This window comes from Canis lupus, chromosome 26 (assembly GCF_011100685.1).
Source record: "Canis lupus familiaris isolate Mischka breed German Shepherd chromosome 26, alternate assembly UU_Cfam_GSD_1.0, whole genome shotgun sequence".
Classification (NCBI taxonomy): domain Eukaryota; kingdom Metazoa; phylum Chordata; class Mammalia; order Carnivora; family Canidae; genus Canis; species Canis lupus.
Window position 1 is genome coordinate 9,367,443 of NC_049247.1, and position 26,789 is coordinate 9,394,231.

The 26,789-nt window shown below is 36.6% G+C and overlaps 1 protein-coding gene across 8 annotated transcripts in view; it reads right to left on the minus strand.

The window, feature by feature from the left end:
* Positions 1-26,789, minus strand: part of ATXN2 (ataxin 2) — a 114,994-nt gene that overhangs the window by 62,620 nt on the left and 25,585 nt on the right. For all 8 annotated transcript variants that reach the window (XM_038575099.1, XM_038575093.1, XM_038575092.1 and 5 more), the window contains exons 2-5: positions 17,531-17,564; positions 15,192-15,251; positions 14,625-14,696; positions 13,906-14,056 (exon numbers count right to left, since the gene is read on the minus strand). In XM_038575099.1, the coding sequence (XP_038431027.1) occupies positions 13,906-14,056; positions 14,625-14,696; positions 15,192-15,224 (256 nt within the window). In that variant the 5' untranslated portion in view covers positions 15,225-15,251; positions 17,531-17,564. The remainder of the gene's footprint in view (positions 1-13,905; positions 14,057-14,624; positions 14,697-15,191; positions 15,252-17,530; positions 17,565-26,789) is intronic.

The window sequence follows — 26,789 nt, forward strand, 5'->3', positions numbered from 1 at the left end:
GTCTAAGTTCAAGGCCTGGATTGGGCTCCATGCTGGGCGTGAGGCCTACTCAAAAAAAAGAATCAGCATATGAATGATCCCAGCAGCACTATTCTTAACTAAAAAGTAGAAACAACTGAAATGCCCATCAACTGATAATGGATAAATAAAATGTAGTATATCCAGAATGGATGGATGTAAAGGGCATTATGCTAAGAGAAGTCAAAAAAAAAAAACAAAACAAAAACAAAACCATATGATTTCACTTATATATGGAATATAAACCAAACAAAACAAATAAACAAAATAACAAAAAACAATGCTAAACAGAACCAACTGCTGGCTGCCAGAGAGGAAGGGGGACTCACATAATAGTAAAGGAGACTAAGAGACACAAACTTCAAGTCATACAATAAATCACAGAGAAGCACACCATAGGAAATATAGTCAATACTGTAAATAATATATAGGGACAGATGGTGACTGCAACTAGAGCTATTATGATAAGCACTGAATAATGCATACAATTGCTTAATCAATGATGTACACTTGCAGTAACATTGTATGTTAATTATGGCAATAAAAAATGTAGTATACCCATACAATGGAATATTACTTAGCAATGAAAAGGAAAGAAGCATTGATAGATGGATGGATGAACCTTTAACACATTACATACTAAGTGAAACAAGCCTGTCACAAAAGGACACATATTATGTGATTCTATTAATATGCAATATCCACAAGAGGCAAACCTAGAGAGACAGAAAGAAGGTAAGTAGTTATCCAGGACTGAGGAGGCTGAAGTAAGTAGGGAGTGACTGCTAAAAGGTGTGGCTTCTTCATAGGGTGAAGATATTCTAAAATCTATCTGTAGTGACAGGTTCTATGAATATACTAAAAACTGAAGCGTACAGTGTATGAACTGAAGTGTAAATGAATGAACTATAGTGCATGTGATTTATGTACCAATAAAACTTTTTAAGAAAAAAAACAATTTTGTGGGATGCCTGGGTGACTCAGTAGTTGAGTGTCTGCCTTTGGCTCAGGGCATGATCCTAGGGTCTGGGATCGAGTCCCACATCAGGCTCCTTGCAGGGAGTCTGCTTCTCCCTCTGCCTGTGTCTCTGCCTCTCTCTCTTCTGTGGAAAGAAAGAAAAGAAAGAAGAGAAAGAAAGAAAAAAAAGAAAAAAGAGAGAGAGAAAGAAAAAGAGAAAAAGAAAAAGAGAAAGAGAAAAAGAAAAGAAAAGAAAAGAAAGAAAAGAAAAAAGAAAAGAAAGAAAAGAAAAGAAAAGAAAAGAAAAGAAATTGATTCAATTTTGCTCTCAATAGTCCAAAAGATGAGGACTAGGTGACAGTGGTCCCCTTGCTCCCCAACACCCCAAATTACCTTACTGAAAGGCAACTCAAAAGCTAGAGGTATTTCAGGGCTTGCGATCTTTTATTTCTACATTGCAGGCTTATGAGTCCGCAATGAAGAAAAATGTCAGTATTACAATGGACAAAATCTTTATTTCTTTGCAAAACTATGTGACCTACGAGGGCAGAAGATACATTTTCTGGGAAACCCTCAGACTAGCCAGGATCCCATACTGTCTTGCCTTGAACTTAGCGATTCAAGAGACTGGCTTATATAAGCAGCAGCATTCTAGTTTTCAGGATTTGGGGCTTGATCCCTATTATCCTGATGGTTCAAAATAATACAACTATCAAGAGGAAGAAAGTTGAAATACAACTATCAAGAGGAAGAAAGTTGAAAGTTGGAAACAAATTGTTTTTTGTCTAGTTAAATTTGCACTCCTTTGGACAACTTTCAAGTAGCAATGGTCACAATACTGGCGACTGCTTCTTCTGTCAGGCATATTGCTTTGCATTCAAATCTATAAGTGCATATTTGACTGATAATAATATATCAAACCACTGACCATATAACCATAATCATCTGCTTTATATTAACCTGAAATAAAGCTACTTAAATAATGTCTTTGCACATTGCCTTGTTTAAAGCTAGTAATAAAATACAGACTTTCTTAGAGACAGTGCTTTACTGATCTCAGAAACTGAATCATACTGATAACTTAAGGCTGTAAGTCAACTTAAGGTTGAAATGACAACCAAATGATAAAGTCAGAAAAACTTTCAAGGCTATAAAGCCTAAAATTCCTAAATTCCTTTAAGAGAAAAATTATATAAATCAGATTTTACTGTGGATGCAAGTATCCTTTGGAATCTGACAACATTTAGTCATTTGGAAATAAAGACTATAATGCTAAAGAGCTACCTTTGAAAGACTCAAAAGGGATGTCATCCACTTAAAAGCACAACGACACACTTTTTATGAAGCATACGCAATTTTAAAATGCTCCCTTTAAGAAGAAAAAAAGACAGGGGGAGGTCTTTTCTTCCTCATAGCTATATGCAACTATGAAAAAAAAAATATCATTATTCTTTGTTCTCGGACAATAAAATAAAACAGCCTAGAGCAGCACTTACTTTTTAACTGTGATTTCCAAAAAAACTCCTGAGTCCCAGAACTCAAAGTAAATCTACCACTCAAGGAAGAAATGACGGAACTCTAGCAAGAAAATTGAGATGGAGGCTATCAGGACAGCTGCAGCAGGGAAGGATCTAAAGGATGTCAGCTTCAAAAGTGCAAATACAGGGCAGCCCTGGTGGCTCAGCGGTTTAGCACTGCCTTCAGCCCAGAGCATGATCCTGGAGACCGGGGATCGAGTCCCACGTTGGGCTCCCTGCATGGAGCCTGCTTCTCCCTCTGCCTGTGTCTCTGCCTCCCTCTCTCTCTCTCTCTCTCTCTCTCTCTCATGAATAAATAATCTTAAACAAACAAACAAAGGTGCAAATACAGAGGAGGGAAAGCAGAAATAATGGGCTTTTTGAAACACTAAATAAATTCTTTCCTGAGCAAAATGCTGCTCTAAGGAAAAGGACAGTGTATCATGTTGTAAGTCTTCAGTTTCAGTCCAAATATCAGCTGCTGTGTTAAAAATAAATTAAATGTTAAAAAACAGACTCTATGGTTTTCTAGTCAGAATCAAACCAAACCACCTAAGTTGCTTATCTTTTGTTCTTTTCTGACATCTGGTCTAGGTACCCTTTTGACCAGTGTGTGGAAAGAACCGACAGATGTGGAAAAGCAAACCATTAATACTGTTGTTAAAAATACAGCTTGCAATTCAATCTGTGTCTCTGTCCCTCTCATGCAACCCAAGAGATAAACCTGGAACATAAGTAGGAAACGGGGTAATCTGAATCAAAGTGCATGGGGTATAGAGCTTCCACAATCAATGGTCCTATATATGCTCTTGATGCTGTAATATTCGACTAGAAGTGCTTGGAGTCAGTAGTTCTATTTAGACAGTGCCAATTTGTGGCAAAATGCATTAATGATGAAGAAACTGTATATTCTTCTTATATAAAATGAATGATTATGTTTACAATACTATAATAAAGTATTACTAAAATCCCTCAGAGAAAAATAATCCAACTTAATATTAAAAAGCAGTTCTTATTTTCCTTACTAATAAATTAAAAAATGTACATACTGGATTCTCTAGTTTAAACTTCAGGCAAAATATTTTTAAAATAAACTATTTCATCTTATTTTTACTAACCCACTATATAACATGGAAACACTGGAACTAGTAATATAACATTTGAGAAGCTATTTTTCTTAAAATCTAAATTAGCAAAATTAAAAGTTGAGCTGGAATTTTAGAAATTTTACTTTTTAAGAAAGAAATTTTACCATTTAAAATACTGCTATAGGATGCCTGGGTGGCTCAGTGGTTGAGCATTTGCCTTCGGCTCAGGGTGTGATCCCAAGTCCGGGGATCAAGTCCAACATCGGGCTTCCTGCATGGACCTTGCTTCTCCCTCTGCCTGTGTCTCTGCCTCTCTCTGTCTCTCATGAATAAATAAAATCTTTAAAAATTAAATAAAATAAAATGCTGCCATATAAGATTTAAAAATCAAGTATCAGAGGTAAAAACTTAAACCAACAAGAGCACCTGGGTGGCTCAGTCGAGCATCTGACTCAGTTTCAGCTCAGTTCATGATCTCAGGGTCATGAGATCAAGTCCCACATTCGGCTCCACACTCAGTGCAGAGTGCGCTTGTCCTTCTCCCTCTGTTCCTCCTTGACTCTCCCTCTCTCAAATAGTCTCTCAAATAAAGTCTTAAAAAAAAAAAAAAAAAAAAAACTTAAACCCACAAACCAGATTTCTGTAAAAGGATCTAAAATGAAGATCAATAGCTATGACACCACAGAATCAAATGTACACCAAATCCTACAGCAAAGCCAAATTAATGTAACACAACAAGAGAAAAACGTAGACCCACTTTGTGAGGCCTGCTTTACTTAAAAAAAATAAGGTGAGAGATTCCAGAGAATGTTAAATTTCTATTTCCCATATTATCTCCAAAAGAGATCAAAAGAAATTCTAACAAAGATGTCAACAGAAAGATACTTTGTGGGTGGGGTCTCAGGAGGTGACATTCTGTTTTCAGCTTTTCCATTAGGCTCCTGCTACAGAACCCATTTTGAGGGAGTAGGGGGAGTCTTTAGTCCATGCTATCAGAAAGAATGAAATGGGTCTAATCACTGCTAGAGCAATTTTTTAAAGAGGTTAACTGCTTTCATCTCAAAAGTTGGAGAGAAAAAAAAAAAGTTGGAGAGAAGAGAAAATGGAAAGAAAGTCATTTTGTAGAAAACTCAGAGGGGAGAAAAGTAAATTCAGAAATGTTCAGGAAGCAACAATTTGAGGACTGAAATGCCAATACTATTAGTCAATATAGTATTCTTTTTACAACTTATCTCAATTCTATAGCAAAGTGTTGAGACATAGGTTAAGAAAAAGTAAGTAAAATTAATTCCAATTCTTACAGCTGTACAAACACTTCATTGGCAAATATATAAAACACTTTACAATCAGACTTTTTTTTTAGATTTTATTTTTTTAAATTTTTTTAAAATTTATTTATGATAGTCACGGAGAGAGAGAGAGAGAGAGAGAGAGAGAGGCAGAGACACAGAGGGAGAAGCAGGCTCCATGCAGGGAGCCCGACGTGGGACTCGATCCCAGTACTCCAGGATCACGTCCTGGGCCGAATGCAGGCAGGCTAAACCGCTGAGCCACCCAGGGATCCCCCACAGACTTCTTTTCTTATGTAAATTAGAAGAACTGTTCAAGTGCACATGCTCCCTTAAAACTCTCTACCATCACTGATCCGGATTAAAAAAAGAAAAAAAAAATTCTATTTCCAGTCAAATTGGAATAGAAATTAAAATGCATATAATTTATCCACATTCCTTCACTGCCCTGCTTTATTACTACTGCTTTTAGTGTATGTGCTATTCATAAGACTTCACTGACACTGTGCAGAGCAAAAGAAAAATAAATCCAGACAGTAATTAGGTATACTACCATTGCACAATACTACAAGTAAACTGTCTTCCTGAACTCATCTGAATTACCTACTAGAAGAGCTCAAAAATGCTACTTGTTTTTGCATAAACCATACTGAGTAGCAGAGTGTAAGCTGTTTTCTGATTCCCCATCATGAGCTAGTATTAATCTTGCTCACTTTCATCATTCAGCAAGCTGACAAATAAAAAATCATATTCCATTGCTTTGAAACTGCATTTCTTTGATTACTAGTGAGGTGGACTACCTCTCGTATGTTCACTGGCCATTTGCATAATTTTTTTATTTGATTTTTCCCAGTTTGTAGCATGTCTTATAAAATTTATGGAACTTTGGGACACATCTAAGTCTAATTTTTTATACTCAAGTATTTCAGTCTTATTCATTATGAATTTTTGCTTTGGTGGTTATGCTTATAAACTCCTTCCCCAACTCAAAATGATATAAATTCATAGATCTGCTCTAGAATTTGTATGTAAGTTTTTTTTTTTTTAAGATTTTATTTATTTATTCATGAGAGACACAGAGGGAGAGGGGGAGAGAGACAGAGACACAGGAGAAGCAGGCTCCATGCAGGAAACCCGATGTGGGACTTGATACTGAGACTCCGGGATCAGGCCCCGAACCAAAGGCAGATGCTCAACCGCTGAGCCACCCAGGTGCTCCCAGTTTTTTTTTTTTTTTTTTTTTTTAAAAACACATCTCTTTTTAGCCATTAAGGATTTATTTTGGTGATGGGTATTAGAAAGGCATCTAATTCCCCCCAAATGTACCAACACCATTTAATAAATAAATAATCCACCTTAATTACAGATTTAAAGTGTTTTCTTGATCATATATTAACAAAATACCCATACGAAGTATATCTGTCTTAGACTCTCTATTCTTTGCCACTACAGCAACTATGGTTTAATTCTAATATACTTTAATATTTTGTAGGGCAAGTCCTTCATGTCTCTTGTAGAAAAACTTCCAAAATTCTTCTATTAAGTATTACTATACAAACTCTGGAATCATTTTGTCACTTTCTACAAAAACAGAGATATTAGCTTTAGTGATTATTTTTAGGAAAAAGGACAATTTTACAGTGTTATGTATTTCCATTTAAAGTATGATATGGGGGGGATGTCATACTGGGTGGCTCAGCAGTTTAGCGCCTGCCTTTGGCCCAGGGTGTGATCCTGGAGTCCGGGTATTGAGTCCCGCATCAGGCTCCATGCAGGGAGCCCTCTGCCTGTGTCTTTGCCTCTCTCTGTGTCTTTCATGAATAAATAAATAAAATCTTTAAAAAAAATAAAGTATGATATGTTTCTCCATTTAGTCGAATCAACTTATTTCCTTCAGTAATGTTTTTATAAAAAGTCTCCAACCTATTCACATATACTATATTTCTATGCTCTTCTCTAAGTCTTGCTCCTTTGTGAAGATGTTTTCCTTTTTTAGCATCTCTGGTTAATGCTGTTCAGCAGTTATCAAAAGTTTTCACATATATCTTAAATCAGACCACCTTACTCCTATTAGTACTAAATATTTTATCTTGTTTATTTTTAATAAGTGAAGAATTGTTTTGATCTTGGCATAATGAATACAGATGATTTTATATGCTCTAAAAACATATAAAGTAACACAATTTCAACAAATCAGAGATCATATTTTAATAAACATGCAATACTTCCCCTCTATGGCATACCTCAAACTATTCTGTTTAATGTTTTGTCACTTGTTCTACTATACCTGTTTATTTTTTTTAAATCTCAGTAATCTCTGAACCACCTCCCTACTGGCCTCAGTAAATGTTAGTTTCCATTTAACTACTTGGCCTCAGCATGGACACACACCCTTTCTCTTACTAGCCCACAGCAAAGCTGAGGCAGTCAACTTTCTAATGGTTCAGTTTTAAGAGAAGAGTATTAGAACACTGAGTTACTCAGCTGTCTCACTAGAAAATTAGCCCAAAGCCCACAGGCCCAAGCCAACCTCCTAACAGGGCTTTCCTCTATAGCTCCCTGGATATCCCCTAGCTGAGACCACCTGCTTATCCATCACCCCACCTGCCTACCCACCACCAGTGCCTATCCTCTCTCCTGTCAAAGAGCAGGCTGTCAATCATGAGCACTTGTCCAGTTTTACAACTGCTTACCTGTCCAACAATAGCACTGCTTGCCCATCTATAGAGCTTACTGCCTGTACTACTAGCTTCAAGAATGTGCCTCTTCAGTTGCAAGGCTTATGGTCTGCTCACCCTACTACAAGACCACTCATAAATGAATTTAGAACATATTTAGACTCCTCAAAATTCAAGGTTTTCCAGGTCATAGACTGCTAATACTGTTTCTTCCTTAGCTATGACTGACATGGCCTTCCTAACAACATGCCCTTCAGAAGAGATCATTCTCAGCATACCTAGGTGGCTCAGTCGGTTAAGTAGCTGCCCTTGTATCAGGTTGTGATCTCAGGGTCCTGAGATTGGCCTCGCATCAGGGTCCCTCATCAGCAGAGAGTGTTTCTCCCTCTCCCTCTGCCCCTCCTCCCACTCATGCTCATTTTCTCTCTCTCTCTCTAATTAATTAAATAAATCTTTTTAAAAAAAGAAGAAGAGACCTCTGTTATTCATAGGACTGTGCCCTATCAGACCTACAAGGCAGTCACATAAGGACAGAATAGTATCACACCTGAATAAAATAATCTGTATGACTTTCTCTCTACCCTCTAATCACACAATCACCCCCAAATTCCTACAACTACTACAATAATTCTTCATGTTTCTAAACTTTATTTGGAATTCAATGTCACCATTTTTAACATTCCATTTTTCTTGAATTCCTTCACGTGCCTTGGTATTTCCAAATGTGAAAATGCCTGGAGCAGACCTTCTTAACACAGAGTACATGAACTCCCTAGGGAACTGTGAACATTACAAAATTAAACGTAAAAATCTGTGTGCATGTTTTTTCTAGGGTGAGGATATAGTTTCACTAAGTTCTCAAAAGGGAGCCAAAATAGATTAAGTCTTGAATTTCTCTGTACTGTCTATAGCAACAAGCACAGCAATGAACACATTCCAGAGCTCAGTATTTGTTGGCTGGCTGTATTCTAGTTTTCTCACTCTTTGCATAAAATAATAGTTTTAAAAAAATATGTGAAGGTCCTAATTTCATTTCTTCAAAAGACATTCACATTGTGCCTGTCCTATGTGGGAAAACACTATACTAGGCTCTAAGGATTAAAAAATAATAATAATACAGTTCCACACACAAGGAACTCAAAGTATAATAGGGGAGACAGAAACATCTAATTCTAATACAACATGGTATAAAGGTAAAACAAAAGATGCTGGGAGTGGGCTTACATGTGATGGCTTAAATTAACAGAGTATAAAATGACTGATAAGCAGTAAGATCAGTGGGCAAAGAAACATGGGGAACACAAACACATTTAAGAGCACTTTAACAGGGCAGCCCCGGTGACGCAGCGGTTTAGCGCCGCCTGCAGCCCAGGGTGTGATCCTGGAGACCCTGGATCGAGTCCCACGGTCAGGCTCTCTGTATGATGCCTGCTTCTCCCTCTGCCTGTGTCTCTGCTTCTCTCTCTCTGTCTCTTATGAATAAATAAATAAAATCTTTAAAGCACTTTAACAAAAATGAAGCCCAAGAATGGGCAGAGAAGGAATGATGAATAAAACACATGAAAAACAGAGGTGCAGCTTCTGAGGGAGTTGCACTTCAGTGTCAAAAGCCAGTGTAGGGAATCCATGGGTGGCTCAGCGGTTTAGTGCCTGCCTTTGGCCCAGGGCGTGATCCTGGGGTCCCAGGATTGAGTCCCACATCGGGCTCCTTGCATGGAGCCTGCTTCTCCCTCTGCCTGTGTCTCTCCCCTCTGTGTCTTTCATGAATAAATAAATAATAAATAAATAAATAAATAATAAATAAATAAATAAATAAATAAAATCTTAAAAAAAAAAAAAACCAGTGTAAAGTCTGAAAAAGACTACAAAGGACCTAGCAATGAGAAGTTACTGGTACCCACAGATGTTTCCCATTAGTAAACATAGAAGGTAGATATGTTGCAATGAGGAGTCAGTAGAAAATAAGAGTTAAGAAGTTTAGATAAGAAAGGAAGACAGGGACACCTAGCTGGCTCAGCAGTTGAGTGTCTGCCTTTGGCTCAGGGTGTGATCCTGGTCCCAGGATCGAGTCCCATATTGGGCTTCCTGCATGGAGCCTGCTTTTCCCTCTGCCTGTGTCTCTGCCTGGGTCTCTCATGAATAAATAAAATAAAAATCTTTAAAAAAAAAAGAAAAAAGAAAAGAAAGGAAGATGGGCTACTAAGTAGAAGAGTTCAGGATAAAAAGGAGAAGGACTTGAGGGAAGAGTAACTGGAGAGGAAGAGCTGGAGTCTGGAAACAGGTGACATAAAAGAGCAAGAGCCCAGGAATGGTAGAACAGGGATCCCTGGGTGGCGCAGCGGTTTAGCACCTGCCTTTGGCCCAGGGCGCAATCCTGGAGACCCAGGATCGAATCCCACGTTGAGCTCCCTGCATGGAGCCTGCTTCTCCCTCTGCCTATGTCTCTGCCTCTCTCTCTCTCTCTCTGTGACTATCATGAATAAATAAATAAAATCTTTAAAAAAAAAGAAAAAGGAATGGTAGAACAGAGGAGTCAAGGGCATGATGGGAAAAGTTGGGATTCAACAGGAAGTTAAACACCCCATCTACTAAAACCAAGGAAAGAGATGGCAAGGGAAAGATAAAGGGGGGGGGGCAGATAGTTGATGATGGAGATCATTCCCAATAACTAGTTTTCTCATATGTGATTTTTCAGTTATTCTGACAAAAGAGCTGGAAAGAAAAGTGACTCTTCAAACTAAATCCAATTTCAATGGTCACAAGGAACAGATGAAATTACACAATATTAGAGTCAAAGTGTGAGTTAGAGACAAAGTATGTTCTATGAAATTTCACCAAAAACAGTACAGTCTGTGTTTTTGATCAGCCCTAACACCCCAAACGCAGTAGGAAGAAAGATCTAGGACAAAAGCTGGCAATGTTTTTCTGTAAAGGATCAGAAAATACTGTTTGGCTTTGCAAGCCATATAGTCTCTATTACAACTACTCAACTCTATTGCTGTAGCATGAAAGTAGCCAAAGACAATACATAAATAAACAGGCATATTGTATTACAATAAAACTTGATTTACCAATGAGTGGATCTGACTCACAGGCCTTAAGTTTGCTGACCCCTGTTCTCTGGACTGAGAACACTGCAAAGGAAATAAAGTAGTAGAAAGAAGCAGAAGTTAGGAGAATGAAATAAGAAAGTAGCCACAGAACTAAAATGTAGTTGAGTTGAGGTATGAAAGAGCAAAATAATAATAAAGGAGCAATGGAAAGAGCAGAACGTGAGTGAAGGAGAAAAACAGATGACAAAGAAACACTGGAAAGAAACAGGAAATCAAACAAAAAGTGAGTAGAGATAATACACCAACTCCAAGGTAGAAAATAAGCAGAGACAAAAGCAGCTGAATGCCCTAAAAACCAGACGGCAAAATGAAGAGGGGAAAACAAGAGCGTCACAACTCTGTCTACAATGAAATTCAGATAAAGGATAAAACACACTCATTTCCCAGTTATAACCTGATGGTCTAATCATGGGTATGCAAAAGGAACCCACAGCTTAGAGAATGTAGAATTAATTTTTATTTTGCCCACATATCAATCTGGTAACATATACAGCATTCAAGAGATCAAATGAAACTTATTCACCATATCATAAAAAGAGATCAATTCTTTCTAGGCTTCTTATTCACTTTCATATGTGTATGAATATGACAACTTTAAAAACCTATTAAAATTGAAAAGAAAAACTTATTAAAATCAAGAAAGTCAGCGTTAAGAAGTTAAAAGCCATACTAATCTAACTTTTAAAAGTTTCCACAAGGGCAGCCCGGGTGGCTCAGCGGTTTAGCGCCGCCTTCAGCCCAGGGCGTGATCCTGGAGACCCCGGATCGAGGCCCACGTCGGGCTCCCTGCGTGGAGCCTGCTTCTCCCTCTGCCTGTATCTCTGCCTCTCTCTCTCTCTCTGTGTCTCTGTCTCTCATGAATAAATAAATAAAATCTTTAAAAAAATAAAAATAAAAGTTTCCACAAAAATAAAGCCAAAGATTTCAAAAAGAAAAGAATCTTGGACAATATAATAATCTGCATATTTATATTGTACAGTAATTTTGTTTACTTTTGGCTTTATTTGTGGGGAAATCCTTTAAGGTAAATGCAGATTTATTCTGACACAGCTAAACAACAAATTAGACCACATAATTTATGTTAAATAGTACAGTGTTTAAGAACATGATTTGGGGGTTAGTGGGCACTGGGTTTATTTCCTCACTTTACCAAATTACTGAATTGTGTCTTAATTTTTGTAATTAATGAACCACGCCAATTAATTGCTCTAAAAAAGTTTTCTCTATGCCTATAGCATCTCCAAAATATACTTATAGAGGGCAACTTATGCCAGGATAGTATTAAAAATCTGGCTTAAGAGACCTGAAATCCTAAACATATGACTTAATGTTATTTTCAGGATACTGGACAGAATTGTTTACTTCACTAAACCTCTAGTTTTACATTCTTTAAATAAAATAAATTACTCCACTATAGGATGTCCTCATCAAGAAAACTATATTTTCATGTATATAGTAAAATATATCCATCCCTGTTATGAGTATACTGAACACTGTCAAAGCTGTCGCTCTGATCTTTATTTTCTTCGCTTTCTACAATGAACACAAATTACCTGAGAAATAAAGACATAATAAAATAATAAACAAAGTAAAATAAAAAATTTAAAGATATTACTTTAAAGAGGATCAAAGAATGGGATAGCATAAATATTTCCAAGTAATATTTATCTTCCCAAATTTGGGAAATGCCAATTCACCTTAACAACAAAAATCAAAGTCTATTGTGAATGGCTGTTAGCTAAATGGCCTGATACCCAAGAGTAAGGAACATTTTGTTGTTGTGGCTTTTTCCAGAGTACTATATACTAAATTCAACTAAAACTGTGTTTTCCTTTTCAGATTATATAAAGTCAATTTTTATATTTAAAACAGTAAAATATTTCAACAGTATAAACATAAATATAACATTGTGGGCCTGGCCATAAACAAGATCAATTCTAAAGGCAGCAACAGATAAAAAAACTTGTTTCCCTATTTGGGCCACTGAAGGATTCTTAGACAAAGAGTTGTGAATCAGAGACACAGACATCTGAGAAGGTACAAGAAGGTACAAGAACAGAACACAGTGCTTTCTTCAGCACAGCAAAGCAGTTAAAAGTACCCTATCTCTGCTAGCTTCTGAAATACACAAACTAGAGGTGAGAACCTGGTTAAGGGTCCAAGAGAAAGGCTTTACTTTCTGGTGCCTAGTATTTCTAAATAAAAGTGTAGAAAAATTAACCCAGCAACAAAAACAGCTGTTTATTGATTGAATGATGAAAATCAAAAACTGAGGTGAGTTAAAAATTTCATAGAATTGACTACAGAACTTGACCACAGGGACATCTGGGTGGCTCAGTGGTTGAGCATCTGCTTTTGGCTCAGGGCGTGATCTCGGTCTGGGGATCTAGTCCCACACTGGACTCCCTGAGAGAAGCCTGCTTCTCTGTCTCTGCCTCTCTGTGTCTCTCATGAATAAATAAATAATCTTTAAAAAAAATGAACTTGACCAGGAAAAAAAAATTTAAGAATTTTAGAACCAAGTTTGAAATTGCCCAGAAGAGTCTTTCAACGTGTTATTGAACACTCAGCACTGCAGAGTATCCTCTCCAAGTGAGTAATAAAAATTCCCTAATTTCCCTCCTCAATGGACATTTGAAACAGACTAAATTTTAATATATCATCTCTTTTAGATTTTCAAAACACAGTCCCATGCTCTAATTTTTTTTTTAAATATGTATGTTCTACTTCTTTACCTTTTTCATGTTCATTAGACAATTGTCTTGCCATCCACAGCTCTCTGTCTTTCTCCCTTAACCCTGTGCTTTATTTCCAGGTCACAAAAATAAAACATTTACAGAACTATAAGCATAATAAAACTAGATAAACATTACTTAATAAGCATCTTAAAACTAAAAATTTATAAACTAAAGCACTGCAAGTCAAATGGAACAAGAAACTTCAGTTGAGTATAATCTGCAGCATTCCTGACCATGAAACTGTACAAAATCCTTTACAAGCCTTTTTAATAGAACACAGACTCTCATTATCCTACTAAAAGTACCAAAGACTCTTCCTTTGAAGTTTTAGATATTTTCCAACAAAAATGCATTAAAATTCCCATCTGTCTTAATCAGGTTATTCTTTAAAAAACCCATTTCTTAAAAAAAGAAAAAAAGGTCTGTATAATTAATCAATATACAGTCCTTGTTTAAATAAATAAATTGTATAAACCGTGAAGCATATTTAGGAAGTCAAAATTCACCTCTTCTTGCATAACTGGAGTCCATATCTTTAAACTGTACCACAACAAAGTCTGAACACTTGAACAAAATACTCTCCATTATTTCTTCACGTTTTGGCCCCGAACTGGATTCCACACTTTTCTCATGTGCAGCATCAAGTACCAAATCACACTAAAATGAGAAGCATGAGTAAACACTCAAAACGTTTATAAAATATGACAGGGCTTCTTTAGCATATCAAGGTACTATTCTTATATACATGTCTTTGACAAAAATAATCTATTTCAAGCGAATCTTATAATCATACTTTTTTCTCAGAAATATGACCAATTATCTATTCCTTCATTCAAAAATCCTCTCTTCTAAAAGTTGGTCCTTGCTACCATAGTCTGTTTTAAGTATATTCATGGTAATAAAGAGGAAAATAATGACCCACTCAATCCCTCTTCTAGCCCACAATCCTTGAAAAGGTCAAGATATTTTAATAAGCACATAGAATAAGTTTGATTATACAAACTAGTCTATAAAATAAGCAGTATATGAAACTGAAGAGCAAAATAAAAGTGGTTTTAAGAAGTACCTTAAAGGTAAAGTATTGAACATGAATGACAAACATACCCATCTCACAACTATAAATTGCTAAATCAGAATCTAAGACAGTGTCAGGAAGCCATACAAACATACAGTTGATGATCCATGGGGTTTTACATTCAACAAAAAGGAAAAGAGTAAAGATTACCTTAGGACTGTATGTTTTAAAAACTCCTTCATATATGCCTCCGTTTTTCACTTGTACTTCACATTTGGATCCCTAAAAACATACAATTAATTTATCGAAGAAACAGTGTGCTACCCAGTCATAAGGGATAATTGTTTTCAGTTTTACATTTTATATAGCTCACCAGGCTTCATTCAGCATTATTAGGTATTCAGTGACAGAATAAAAAATCTTAAAACATTAACAATACACTGAATTCTCAAAACTCCCCAGGAGGCCCTGCGCAGAGTTTGCAGTATGAATTTAAATACTGAAGTTAAATATTTCTGACTCTGATTTTATCAGGTGACAAAATAATGCACGAAAGACAATCAAGTACTACTATTATCTCATACATAGCATGGTTAACAAGAATGCTTTTATAGTGAGTCACAATAGTTTGGATGGAGTTCCACTTTTTCTAAATAATCCTGATTAAATGTGTCCTAAAAAATGTTACTTTAAGAATCAATCATCTACATTTCAACATCATGAAATGACTGTAATGTGCTCCCAAGTCAGTTTCTCCCCAATAATCTGGTAACTTACAACGACTGATGTAAGTATATGAACCATCCTCATATTTGCATAGATTCCATCAAAAGAAATCTGGAATATTGAGAAAAAATATTATTAGCAATCAGCATTTATCCTTGTATATACATTAAAGTTAACATTTTGTTACAAAATGTTAAGTTAAGCTCATAATACCTTATATGCATTAAAGAAAGACTTGGTTTACTACAATCTTTTATTTCCTTAGAGAATGGAAGTTTAAGTTTTCAACAGTGAAATGAGTCATATCATATAACAATATTTCGACTCTATGTGATACAAAAAAGCAAAAGTGAACTTCCATATATGAGGAAGACAAAACCAGAGAAACAGGACAGATCAAAGGTTGGAGAGCAGAGGAAGAAGAAATCACTAAAAAGCAGAATAAGGGATTTTTCAAGGTGAGAGAACTGTCCCTTATCTTGACTATGGTGGTAGTTACACAACTGTATGCATCAAACCTCAAAGACCTGTACACTAAATAGGGTTAAATATACACAAATCAACAAATGAGGTGAAGGAGTATGCACCTTTGTCAAAGACCCTTGACTATCTTCTCTTAGCATATATGAATCAATGATAGTGCTCTTAGGTCTCATCAGCCACACCACTGCTTATTACATACTATATAAACATATGTCCTTCTGATTTTACATAAAGTATCTGTCCAATAATGCCAAAGTCTCAAAAATCAGTGACAGTTTCTCATTTATTTCTTTCATCACAAGAAACTGCCCTTCATGCTCAGTTTAATCTCACTGATAAAGTTCTAAAATTCAAAACCAGAAGGCCCTTTCCAAGGAAGACAAATAGAATTAAAAGCTCATTATCAGGGAAATACAAATCAAAACCACAATGAGATACCATTTCACACCAGTCAGAATAACTAAAATTAAGTCAGGAAATGACATGCTGGCAAGGATGTAGAGAAAGGGGAACCTCTTAAACTGCTGGTGGGAACGCAAGCTGGTGCAGCCACTCTGGAAAACAGTATGCAGGTTCCTCAAAACGTTGACAATACAGCTACCTTATAACCCAGCAATTGTACTTCTGGGTATTTACCCCATAGATACAAATGTAGTGATCCAAAGGGGCACCTGCACCCCGATGTTTATAGCAACAATGTCCACAACAGCCAAACTATGGAAAGAGCCCAGATGTCCAACAACAGATGAGTGGATAAAGAAAATGTGGGGCAGCCTGGGTGGCTCAGCAGTTAAGTGCCTGCCTTCGGTCCAGGGTGTGATCCTGGAGACCCGGGATCGAGTCCTGCGTCGGGCTCCCTGCATGGAGCCTGCTTCTCCCTCTGCCTGTGTCTCTGCCTCTCTCTCAGTATGTCTCTCATGAATAAATAAATAAAATCTTAAAAAAAAAAAAAAAGAAAAAATGTGGTGTATATATACACAATGGAATACTACTCAGCCATCAAAAAATGAAATCCTGCCATTTGTAATGACAAGGATGGAATTAGAGAATATTATATGTTAAATGAAACATCAGAGAAAGATAATTATCATATGATCTCATTCATATGTGGAATTTAAGAAATAAAACAGAGGATCATAGGGGAAGAGAGGAAAAAATAAAACAAGATGAACTCAGAGAGGGAGGCAAACTATAAGAGACTGGTTGATGGACATTAAGGAGGGCATATGATGTAATGAGCACTGGGTGTTATATAAGACTGATGAATCACTGAACTCTACCTCTGAAACCAATAACATACTATATGTTAATTGTATTTAAAAAAAACTTTTAAATACAAAAAAATTAAACAAATTTTTAAAAAGTAATTCTAAATCAAAACCCCAAAGAACCCTGCAAACTCCAGTCCTGATGCTCCTCTTATCTTTTTCTTTTTTTAAAGATTTTATTTATTTATTCATGAGAGACAGAGAGAGAGAGAGAGAAAGAGAGAGGCAGAGACACAGGCAAAGGGAGAAGCAGGCTCCATGCAGGAAGCCCGACTTGGGACTTGATCCCGGTTCTCCAGGATCACGCCCTGGGCTGAAGGCAGCGCCAAACCCCTTGAGCCACCCAGGCTGCCCTCCCTCTTATCTTTTTCGAGAGTTATTCATTTAGATTTGCCTTTAGCCATTTATACAACAAATGACTTCTTGTTTGCATGAAAAATACAATTTACAGAAAATGTTACATTTTGTATGAAGTATCATCTCAAAAAACAACACATATAACTAATAATTTTATACCAAGCAGTACTGAAGTATGAAAGTTATATGAGATATAAAGCCCAAGAAGAGCTTTGGTCTATGGTTCAGAAATCACATTTTAGTTACCAATTTTTCCAAACAAGTAACATTAAAATTACTCACCGTGGATTGAGGCAGTCCTTTGCTGTTTCGACCTCTAAAAAAATGAAATGTTCATTAAGTTCAACAAACTAAACAAGCTTAAAAAACGTTTTCAAATTTAAAGTATCTTATAATTCCATTCAAATAAAGAAAGCATAGGCAAAGCTTTGGGGAAGTCTCATCTAATATTAAGTACAAAGGCTACCTAAGTATAGTTCTCTCTGCACTTGGCTGGCTCAGAGGCCCAGAACAGGTATGGGTAATGGGAGGGAAGGAGGAGGAAAGAATGTGAACATGTTCAAAATAAATGAAGTAAAAATAAAAATAGCCTATAGAAAAAATAACAAATACTAAATATAATAACCTTTACTCCCAAAGTAACCTATCATTGTCACAGAAAGCTACTTAGGAATAAAATATAAATTCTATTCCTGATTTAAATGACACATTATTGACTGACATCAAAGTCACCTCCCAACATTTTTCCCTTGTCTCTAAAAATGCAGTTTACAACTGCAAAAAAAATTTGAAAATAAGTTACTTCATTCAAAGCACTTTCACTTCTAATAAGTACCTTTGTTAGGATCTATATCACAAGTACCTTTCCCTGCCAATCCCCTACAACTCTGAAACAATGAATTACATCAAAGTCAGCTGTCAAGTTATTTTCAGTTGGTGGACTCATGTGAATTTATAGAACATAATACAACCTAAGGCTTATTCCACTGGAAAAAATTAGGCCCCTTATGAAACAATAAAAACATTAATAAAGTAAAATAGTATGTTCTTCATAAGAAATTACTCTGAGTACTGGAATCTCATTTTAATAAAATAATCAAAATACTCAAATTAAGCCACAAATTCAAAGAGAAGTACAATTCAGGTCTAAAAAGTTTCATATTATGAATGATGCCAATTCCCAGTAAAATAGCACTGATCTTAAAACTCCAAGGATAGGGCTGGTCTGCTCTCCAATTCAGTCACCCTCTCTCATCTAGAAAGTAATGTCTTAGACCAAAGGATCTCTGAAATTCCATCCATTTCTAACATTCTGATTCTGTAATCCTTTGCCTCACACACAGCACAGAGAAATTCCTGAAGTCCAAGGAATAGGAATAATAATACCATTTATAGCACTACAAACCAGATAACTATGGTAAGCACTATGTCAAATCTCTCAACCCTAACCTTAAAAGAAATTGAACCTTAGTTAAGTATCTTGACTAAAAATCATAAGCAGAAGAAATGGTATTTTAACCAGGTGATCTAAAGTCTAGGCTTTTCATTTCTTTTTTTTTTCTTTAGGCTTTTCATTTCTTTCTTTTTTTTTTTTTTTTTTTTTTAGGTTTTTCATTTCTATGTTATATACTGCATCTCTGAAATTGCATCACAAGGAATAAACTTCACAATTAAACCTAGCCAAATTTTTATTTTTTTTCAAATATCATTTGAATTTATTGGGTTTTTCTAATTATTTGTAGTCTGTAACCAAAGGCTGCCAAACAGCTAAAAATCCTGTTTAGGATTATCTTAAATTAAGTGGTTGCTGAGTTGCCACAGTTAAGACTTAAACAAACGCCACCAATTAAGTACCTTTAAATTCATATGGCATCCCCAAAAAGCTATTTAAAATAATTTAAAGACTCCTCTACAGAAGTAACATTATTTTTTTGCTGATTATACAATTACATCTTGGACTAATCAAGAACAACTGTTTTGACAATACAGGTTACTTAGGAGAACAAATCATTACAGATAAAATAATAAAAGACTCACAGCACTATAAAGTGGTACAGAACAGAGAGACTAGAGATTTCCCCTGACCAAACCATGAAGCTGATAACCAAGGGGTATGTTGGTATATCATAGCAGCATTTTCTGAAACCTTTGCTACAAGTCCAAATTCATTTTTTTTCTTTTGGGATCCACTTAGATTATGCTTTACTTTTTTTTCTTTAGCATTTTGGAACAAAGCATCTTAATATTTCTTATAGTAACAAAAATTGAATTTCAAAAAAGCCAAGATTAGGAGCACCTGGGTGGCTCAGTGAGTTAAGTGTTCAGCTAAAGTCATGATCCGGGGATCCTAGGATCAGGCCCCCATTGGGCTCCCTGCTCAGCAGGGAGCTGCTTCTTCCTCTCCCACTCCCTCTGCTTGTGCTCCCTCTCTGTCAAATAAATAAATAAAATTTTTTTAAAAAGTGACAATCATATTCTAGTCCTAAATATATTTATGATTAGATGGATCAGATTTAACAAAACCACCACATCCAGGATTCTATGCTTTCGATTGTTATTGAATATGAAGTTAATAAGGTGTGATTCAAAATACCAAATTAGGGCAGCCTGGGTGGCTCAGCGGTTTAGCGCCACCTTCAGTCCAGGGCAAGATCCTGGAGTTCCGCGATCGAGCCCCACCTCAAGCTCCCTGCATGGAGCCTGCTTCTCCCTCTGCCTTTGTCTCTGCCTCTCTGTGTGTGTGTGTGTGTGTCGTGAATAAATAAATAAAAATCTTTTTTAAAAAATGCCAAATTAATATAATGAAATTTTAGGGGCACCCGGGTGACTCAGTGGTTGAGTATCTGCCTTCAGCTCAGGTGGTGATCCCAGGAACCTGGGATCAAGTCCCTCATCAGGCTCCCCACAGGGAGCCTGCCCTTCCCTCTGCTTATGTCTCTGTCTGTCTCTCTCTCTCATGAATAAATAAATAATCTTAAATATTTTATATATATATATATAAAGAAAACTTTAATAGTTTACATTGCTTCAAAATAATGCAGGAAGGAGGAAATAGCTCAGGTTATAAATGAAAACAAGACTGGCATGAGTTGCTAACCACTGAAACTAGGTGACAGGTGTTCAGGGGTTCAATATATCATTCTGCTTGCTTTATACAATTTCCTTAAATTAAAAAAAATACCTTCTGATATGATACATTCAAAGCCCAGATTTAATGAAGATCTACTAGTTTACAGGAAACATGGTGTGGGAGAATAGGTTAACTGATCCCATGGGTTACAAATCAATTAAACCCAGAATATGGGGCAGCCCAGGTGGCCCAGTGGTTTAGCATTGCCTTCAGCCTGGGGTGTGATCCTGGAGACCTGGGATCGAGTCCCACGTCGGGCTCCCTGCATGGAGCCTGCTTCTCCCTCTGCCTGTGTGTCTCTGCCTCTCTTTCTCTGTGTCTCTCATGAATAAATAAATAAATATATTTTTTTTAATGTGGTAAATTTGGCCTAACAAATGAAAGCATCTTCAACAAATAAATGGCAGGAGAAGAAAAAAGAAAAAAACAGCATAGAGGGAGGGAAAATTATTATAAATTTAAAGACACATATAAATCAAAAGCAAAATGTGGCTTCTCAATCTCAAACTTATTACAAAGCTACAGTCATTGAAACAGTGTGATAGTGGCATAAGGAGAGACATAAAATCCAATGGCATAGAGAGCCCAGAAATAAACCCTCACATATATGCTGAACCCTTACAACTTATAACGTATACAAAAACTCAAAAAATAAAAATAAAAAAATAATTTAAAAAAACTAACTCAAAATGGATCAAAGATGCAAATTAAGAGCTAAAACTATGGAACTCTAAGAAGAAAACATGGGAGACAAGTCTTCATGACTTTGAATATGGTAATAATTTCTTAACTGTGATACCAAAGTGCAGACGTTAAAAAAAAAAGAGCAGTAAAAAGGACTTCATCAAAATTAAAAACTTTTGGGATCCCTGGGTGGCGCCGGCGCCTGCCTTTGGCCCAGGGCGCGATCCTGGAGACCCAGGATCAAATCCCGCGTCGGGCTCCCGGTGCATGGAGCCTGCTTCTCCCTCTGCCTGTGTCTCTGCCTCTCTCTCTCTCTCTCTCTGTGTGTGTGTGTGTGTGTGTGCGACTATCATAAATAAAAAATTAAAAAAAAATTAAAAACTTTTGTTCAATGGATTATAAGAGAATTATCAGAGTGAAAAGACAACACTTTTCAGAATGAGAGAGGATATGTGCATTTCATATATCTGGCAAGGGGTTAATTTCAGAATACATAAGCAACTATAATTCAAGAACAACAAAAAAAAATACAACCCAATTCAAAAATGGGCAAAAGAGGGGATCCCTGGGTGGCTCAGCGGTTTGGCGCCTGCCTTTGGCTCAGGCCGCGATCCTGGGGACCGGGGATCGAGTCCCACGTTGGGCTCCCTGCGTGGAGCCTGCTTCTCCCTCTGCCTCTCTCTCTGTCTTCATGAATAAATAAATAAAATCTTTCAAAAAAAAATAATGGGCAAAAGACTAGAATAGACATTCTTCCCAGGACATCACAGTTAGCCAATAAGCACATGAAAAGATGATCAACATCACTAGTCATCAGGAAAAATGCAAATCAAAACCACAATGAGCTAACACTTCATTCCCACTACTACAGTGGTTATCAAAAAGACACAAAATCACAAGTATTGGCAGGAAACTGGAAAATTCTTCTCCAATTGGAAAAATTGGAACCCGGGCAGCCTGGGTGGCTTAGCGGTTTAGGGTCACCTTCGGCCCAGGGCATGATCCTAGGATCAAGTCCCATGGTCAGGCTCCCTGCATGGAGCCTGCTTCTCTCTCTGCCTGTCTCTCTGTGTCTCTCGTGAATAAATAAATAAAATCTTTAAAAAAAAAAAAAAAGGAGGAAAAATTGGAATCCTTGTGCACTACCAGTGGAAATGTAAAATGGCACAGCTACTGTGCAAGATAGTATGGCAGTTCCTCAAAAAATTAAATAGAATTACCATATGATCTAGCAATTACCACATCAGAAAATATACCCCAAATAACTGAAAGCAGGGATCTGGGGATGCCTGGGTAGCTCAGTTAAGCATCTGTCTTCAACTCAGGTCATGATCCAAGGGTCCTGATATTGAGCCCCATATCGGGCTCCCTGCTGAGCAGGGAGTTTGCTTCCCTCTCCTTTTCTCCCCCTCACCACCACCTGCACATGAATGCTCTCTAAGAGATAAATCTTAAAAAAAAGCAGGGATGTGAACAGATATTTGTACATCAATATCCACAGCAGCATTATTTACAATTAGCCAAAAGGTGGGAAAACCCCAATGCCCACTGACAAATGAATGGATAAACACAAGGTGGTATCTTCATACAACAGAATATTTTCAACCTTAAAAACAAATGACATTCTGGCACATATTACAACATACAAGAACCTTGAACACATGTTAAGTGAAAGAAGCCATACACAAAATGACAACTATTGTACGATTCTACTTGTAGGAGGTATATAGGGTAGCCAAATTCATAGATACAGAAAGTAGACTAGTGGATGCCAGGAACTGTAGATGATTGAGATGGGGAGCAACTGCTTAATGGGTAACTAAGGGATTTCTTCTGGAGTAAAAATGTTTTGGAACTTAATAGAAGTGGTTGATAGCACAATAAAGTCAATCTACTTCATGCCCCTAACTACACATTTAAAAATGGTTAAAACAGTTAACTTTTATGTGATGTACATTTTACCACATTAAAAAAAAACAAAAGATAAGCTCAGATTCTCTTTCCAAAGAACTTCATTTGCAGCCAAAGGATGCTCTCAAAAACAGTGGAAGTTGTGGCCAAAGACAGACATATAAGACACTAGAATCATAACAAATACAGGCTTACATGGATTAAAAAAAAAAAAAAAAAAGATCCAACTATACACAGTCTACAAAAGAGGTATTTTAGATTCAAAAATAAAAATAGACTGGAAACAAAACAAAAATAAAAATAGACTGAAAAGGATGGAAAAGATATATTGTGCAAAGAGCACATAAAAGAAAGCTGCAGCAGCTGTACTAGTATCAGACAAAATAGACTTTAAAATCAAAAGTGTTACTAGAGATAAAGAGGGACATTTTATGATAAAAGGGTCAATCCGTCAGAAAGAAGAAAGAGGCTTTCACCTGTACTCTCTGTGCCCTTCAACATAGCTCCTGGGTTATTGAAGATGAACTCCTAACAGAAATTATCTGCGCCACCTTAATACAGAGCCCTGCCCCTTTTCATGCTCCCCATCCTTGTCACACTATCAAGGTGACAGTTGAATTCCAACTAATGAAGGTAGAAGATGGTATTAAAAGGCTATAATCTGGTAGCCACCTTAGTAACAACTGTTTCACACAAATATCACTAATGGATGCTAAATCTAGTAAAGCAGAAACAGGATACTTGTATAGTCAGAAAGTAATTCCCCACAAGATATTGATTAAGGAGGGAGCGAAAAATAATTTTCTAGTAAAGATATCTAGCAGATCTGGGGTACGTGGCTGGCTCAGTCAGTAGAGCATGCAACTCTTGATCATCGGGTCGTGAGTTCAAGTGCCACTTTGAGAACAGAGATTACTGGGCGGCCCTGGTGGCGCAGTGGTTTAGCGCCACCTGCAGCCCAGGGCATGATCCTGGAGACCCTGGAGTCCCACATCAGGCTCTCTGTATGATGCCTGTTTCTCCCTCTGCCTGTGTCTCTGCCTCTCTCTGTCTCTATGAATAAATAAATAAAATCTTAAAAAAAAAAGAATAGAGATCACTTAAAATTTTTTTAAAACTTAAAAAAAGAAAGATCTAGCAGATCTTTATCCTGTAATCAAAATTAACAGCACCAGTAATGGGATAAATACACATCACACATCTCCCCAAGACTATATAACAAGAACATGCAAATCACCTCTATGGTATTCTTGCTAAAAATGCATAATCTGAAACTAAATCATGAAGAAACATCTGAAAAACCTCAGGTTAAGAGACATTCTACAAAGTAACCTGTGATCTTCAAAGGGGTCAAGTCATAAAAGACAAAGAAAGACTAAAAAACTAGTTCAGATTAATTAAAGGAGACCAAAAAAACATGACAACTGTATGTAACACATAATTCCACACTGGTTCCTGGACCATAAAAACATTTTGTTTTGCTGCAGAGAACATCAGAAGAATAAATGGTTAAAATATGAATAACATCTATAAATAACAGTCTGACATAATATTAATTTCCTTATGTTGACAACTCTACTGTGGGTTTTTGTTTTCTTTTGTTTTTTCTACTGTGGGGTTTTAAGAGAATATCCTTGTTATTAGGAAATATACTCTCAAGTATTTAGGGCTAAGGAGCACCATGTCTCTCATGTGTTTAATAAAATAATTTTAATTTTATAATAAATTAAATATGCATATCTTAATTTAACAAGAGAAAAAAATGAAAAAGTAAATGTTACTTGACGAATATAGGTAAAGGGAATAAGAAAGCTATTTGTACTATCATTGCAACTTTTCTATATACCTAAAATTATTTATGTACAGTTTTAAAATTAAGAACTGTGATTAACTTCTATCTACTGTATTGCCCAAAATGTCCTTAATTTCTTTTTTTTTTGTCTTTAATTTCTTTAAAAAAAAAAAAGAAATTCAATCCCATACAGCCTTGAAACTCAAATGCCATTTTTTAAGACAACTTCCTTGGATTACACCATCCCAATTAAATAACATAGTGCTCTTTTTCAACTCTCCAGATTGGAATCTGCCATAATCAGATTTGTATTATAGTTACTGATGAACCTCTCATATGCCCACTACTCAGGGCCATTACCTGACCAAATGGTGCTTTTGTGCAGATCGAAAATGATGCCTCCTCCAGGGAGTCAAAGCCCCACACTAGAGAAAACAATGTGGTCAGCAGCCAGTGCCATTATGAAAATTACAAGAGGCACTGGAAATAGAGGTAGCCTCAAAGGCACATCGTGTGGCCAAAGAAACTCCTGGATTTCAACATCCATTCATGTTCTTGGCCAAAAGCTCCTGGATGAAATAAAAACTAAACCAAGATGGGCAGACAGTATTTTATACATCTTTGTACCATCTACCAAAATCAGCACAGAGGAACCATAGCTCACAAATGACATATACCTAATAAATATCTAATGAATTAAGGAGCCCAAAGAAGAAAGAAAAAGATGGAGAAAGATTTCAAAGTAATCATTATATACATCAACGGTCAGCAAAATATAGCCTGCAACCTGTTTTTTTGAGATTCTGAGCTAAGTATGGTTTTTAGATAGGGAGGGAGAGAGGAAGAAAGGAAGGCGGGAAGGGAAGGAGGGAGGAAGTGTAAGGAGGGAGAAAGAAAAGCCAAGAAGAATACATAACAGAGACATTACATGGCCTAGGTCATATCAAGAAAAATCTGTTGCCCTCTGCACAGAAAAGCCAAGGAGGGAGGAAGGGAAGGAAGAAAGAAGGGGAGGAGGGAGTAAGAAAAGCCAAGAAGAATATCCAACAGAGACGTTATATGGCCTGTAATGCCTAAAATACTTTCTACCTGGGTCATTTCAAGAAAAATCTGCTGCCCTCTGCACTGAAAAAAAATTGGCTGCAATGTCAACAACTGCAATTTAAAAAATAAAGTCTACTGCTGTTCTACATGAACTATTACTTCTAAAACAAATTTCTTGACGCTTAATACTTTTTTCATAGACGTATAAATAGACTTAACATATCAACTTGTGAATTTCATGAGAATCTTGATTAGAATTATAAAAAAATAAAATCATGAGACACTTGAACTAGAGGTTCTAGCTTGGGCAATATCAAGGCAAGGAAAAAAAAATAAAAGGCACCATGACTGGACAGAAAAAAAGAAATAATTGTCTTTAATAATAAAGACAACATGATCATTTATGCAGAAAATCTTAAGAGAATCTTAAAAAGGTACTAGAAATAAGAGCTTAGCAAGCTAACTCCAAATGGATCAATACCTAATCACAAAAGGGTTAAATAGGGCAGCCCTGGTGGCGTGGCAGCTTAGCACCACCTGCAAACAGGGGTGTGATCCTGAGACCTAGGGTCGAGTCCCATGTCAGGCTCCCTGCATGGAGCCTGCTTCTCCCTCTGCCTGTGACTCTACCTCTCTCTCTCTCTCTCTCTCTCTCTATATATATATAAATAAATAAATAAATAAATAAAATCTTTTTTTTTTTTTTTTTAAAGGGTTAAATAGAACTTTTAAAAGAAAATATGGGGACACCTGGGTGGCTCGGTGGTTGAGCGTCTGCCTTTGGCCCAGGGCATGATCCTGGAGTCCTGGGATCGAGTCCCACATCGGGCTCCCTGCATGGAGCCTGCTTCTCCTCTCTCTGCCTGTGTCTCTGCCTCTCTCTCTGTGTCTCTCATGAATAAATAAATAAAATCTTAAAAAAAAAAAAAAAGAAAATATGGGAGAAGATATTTATGATCATTGGTTAGAGAAGATTTCAG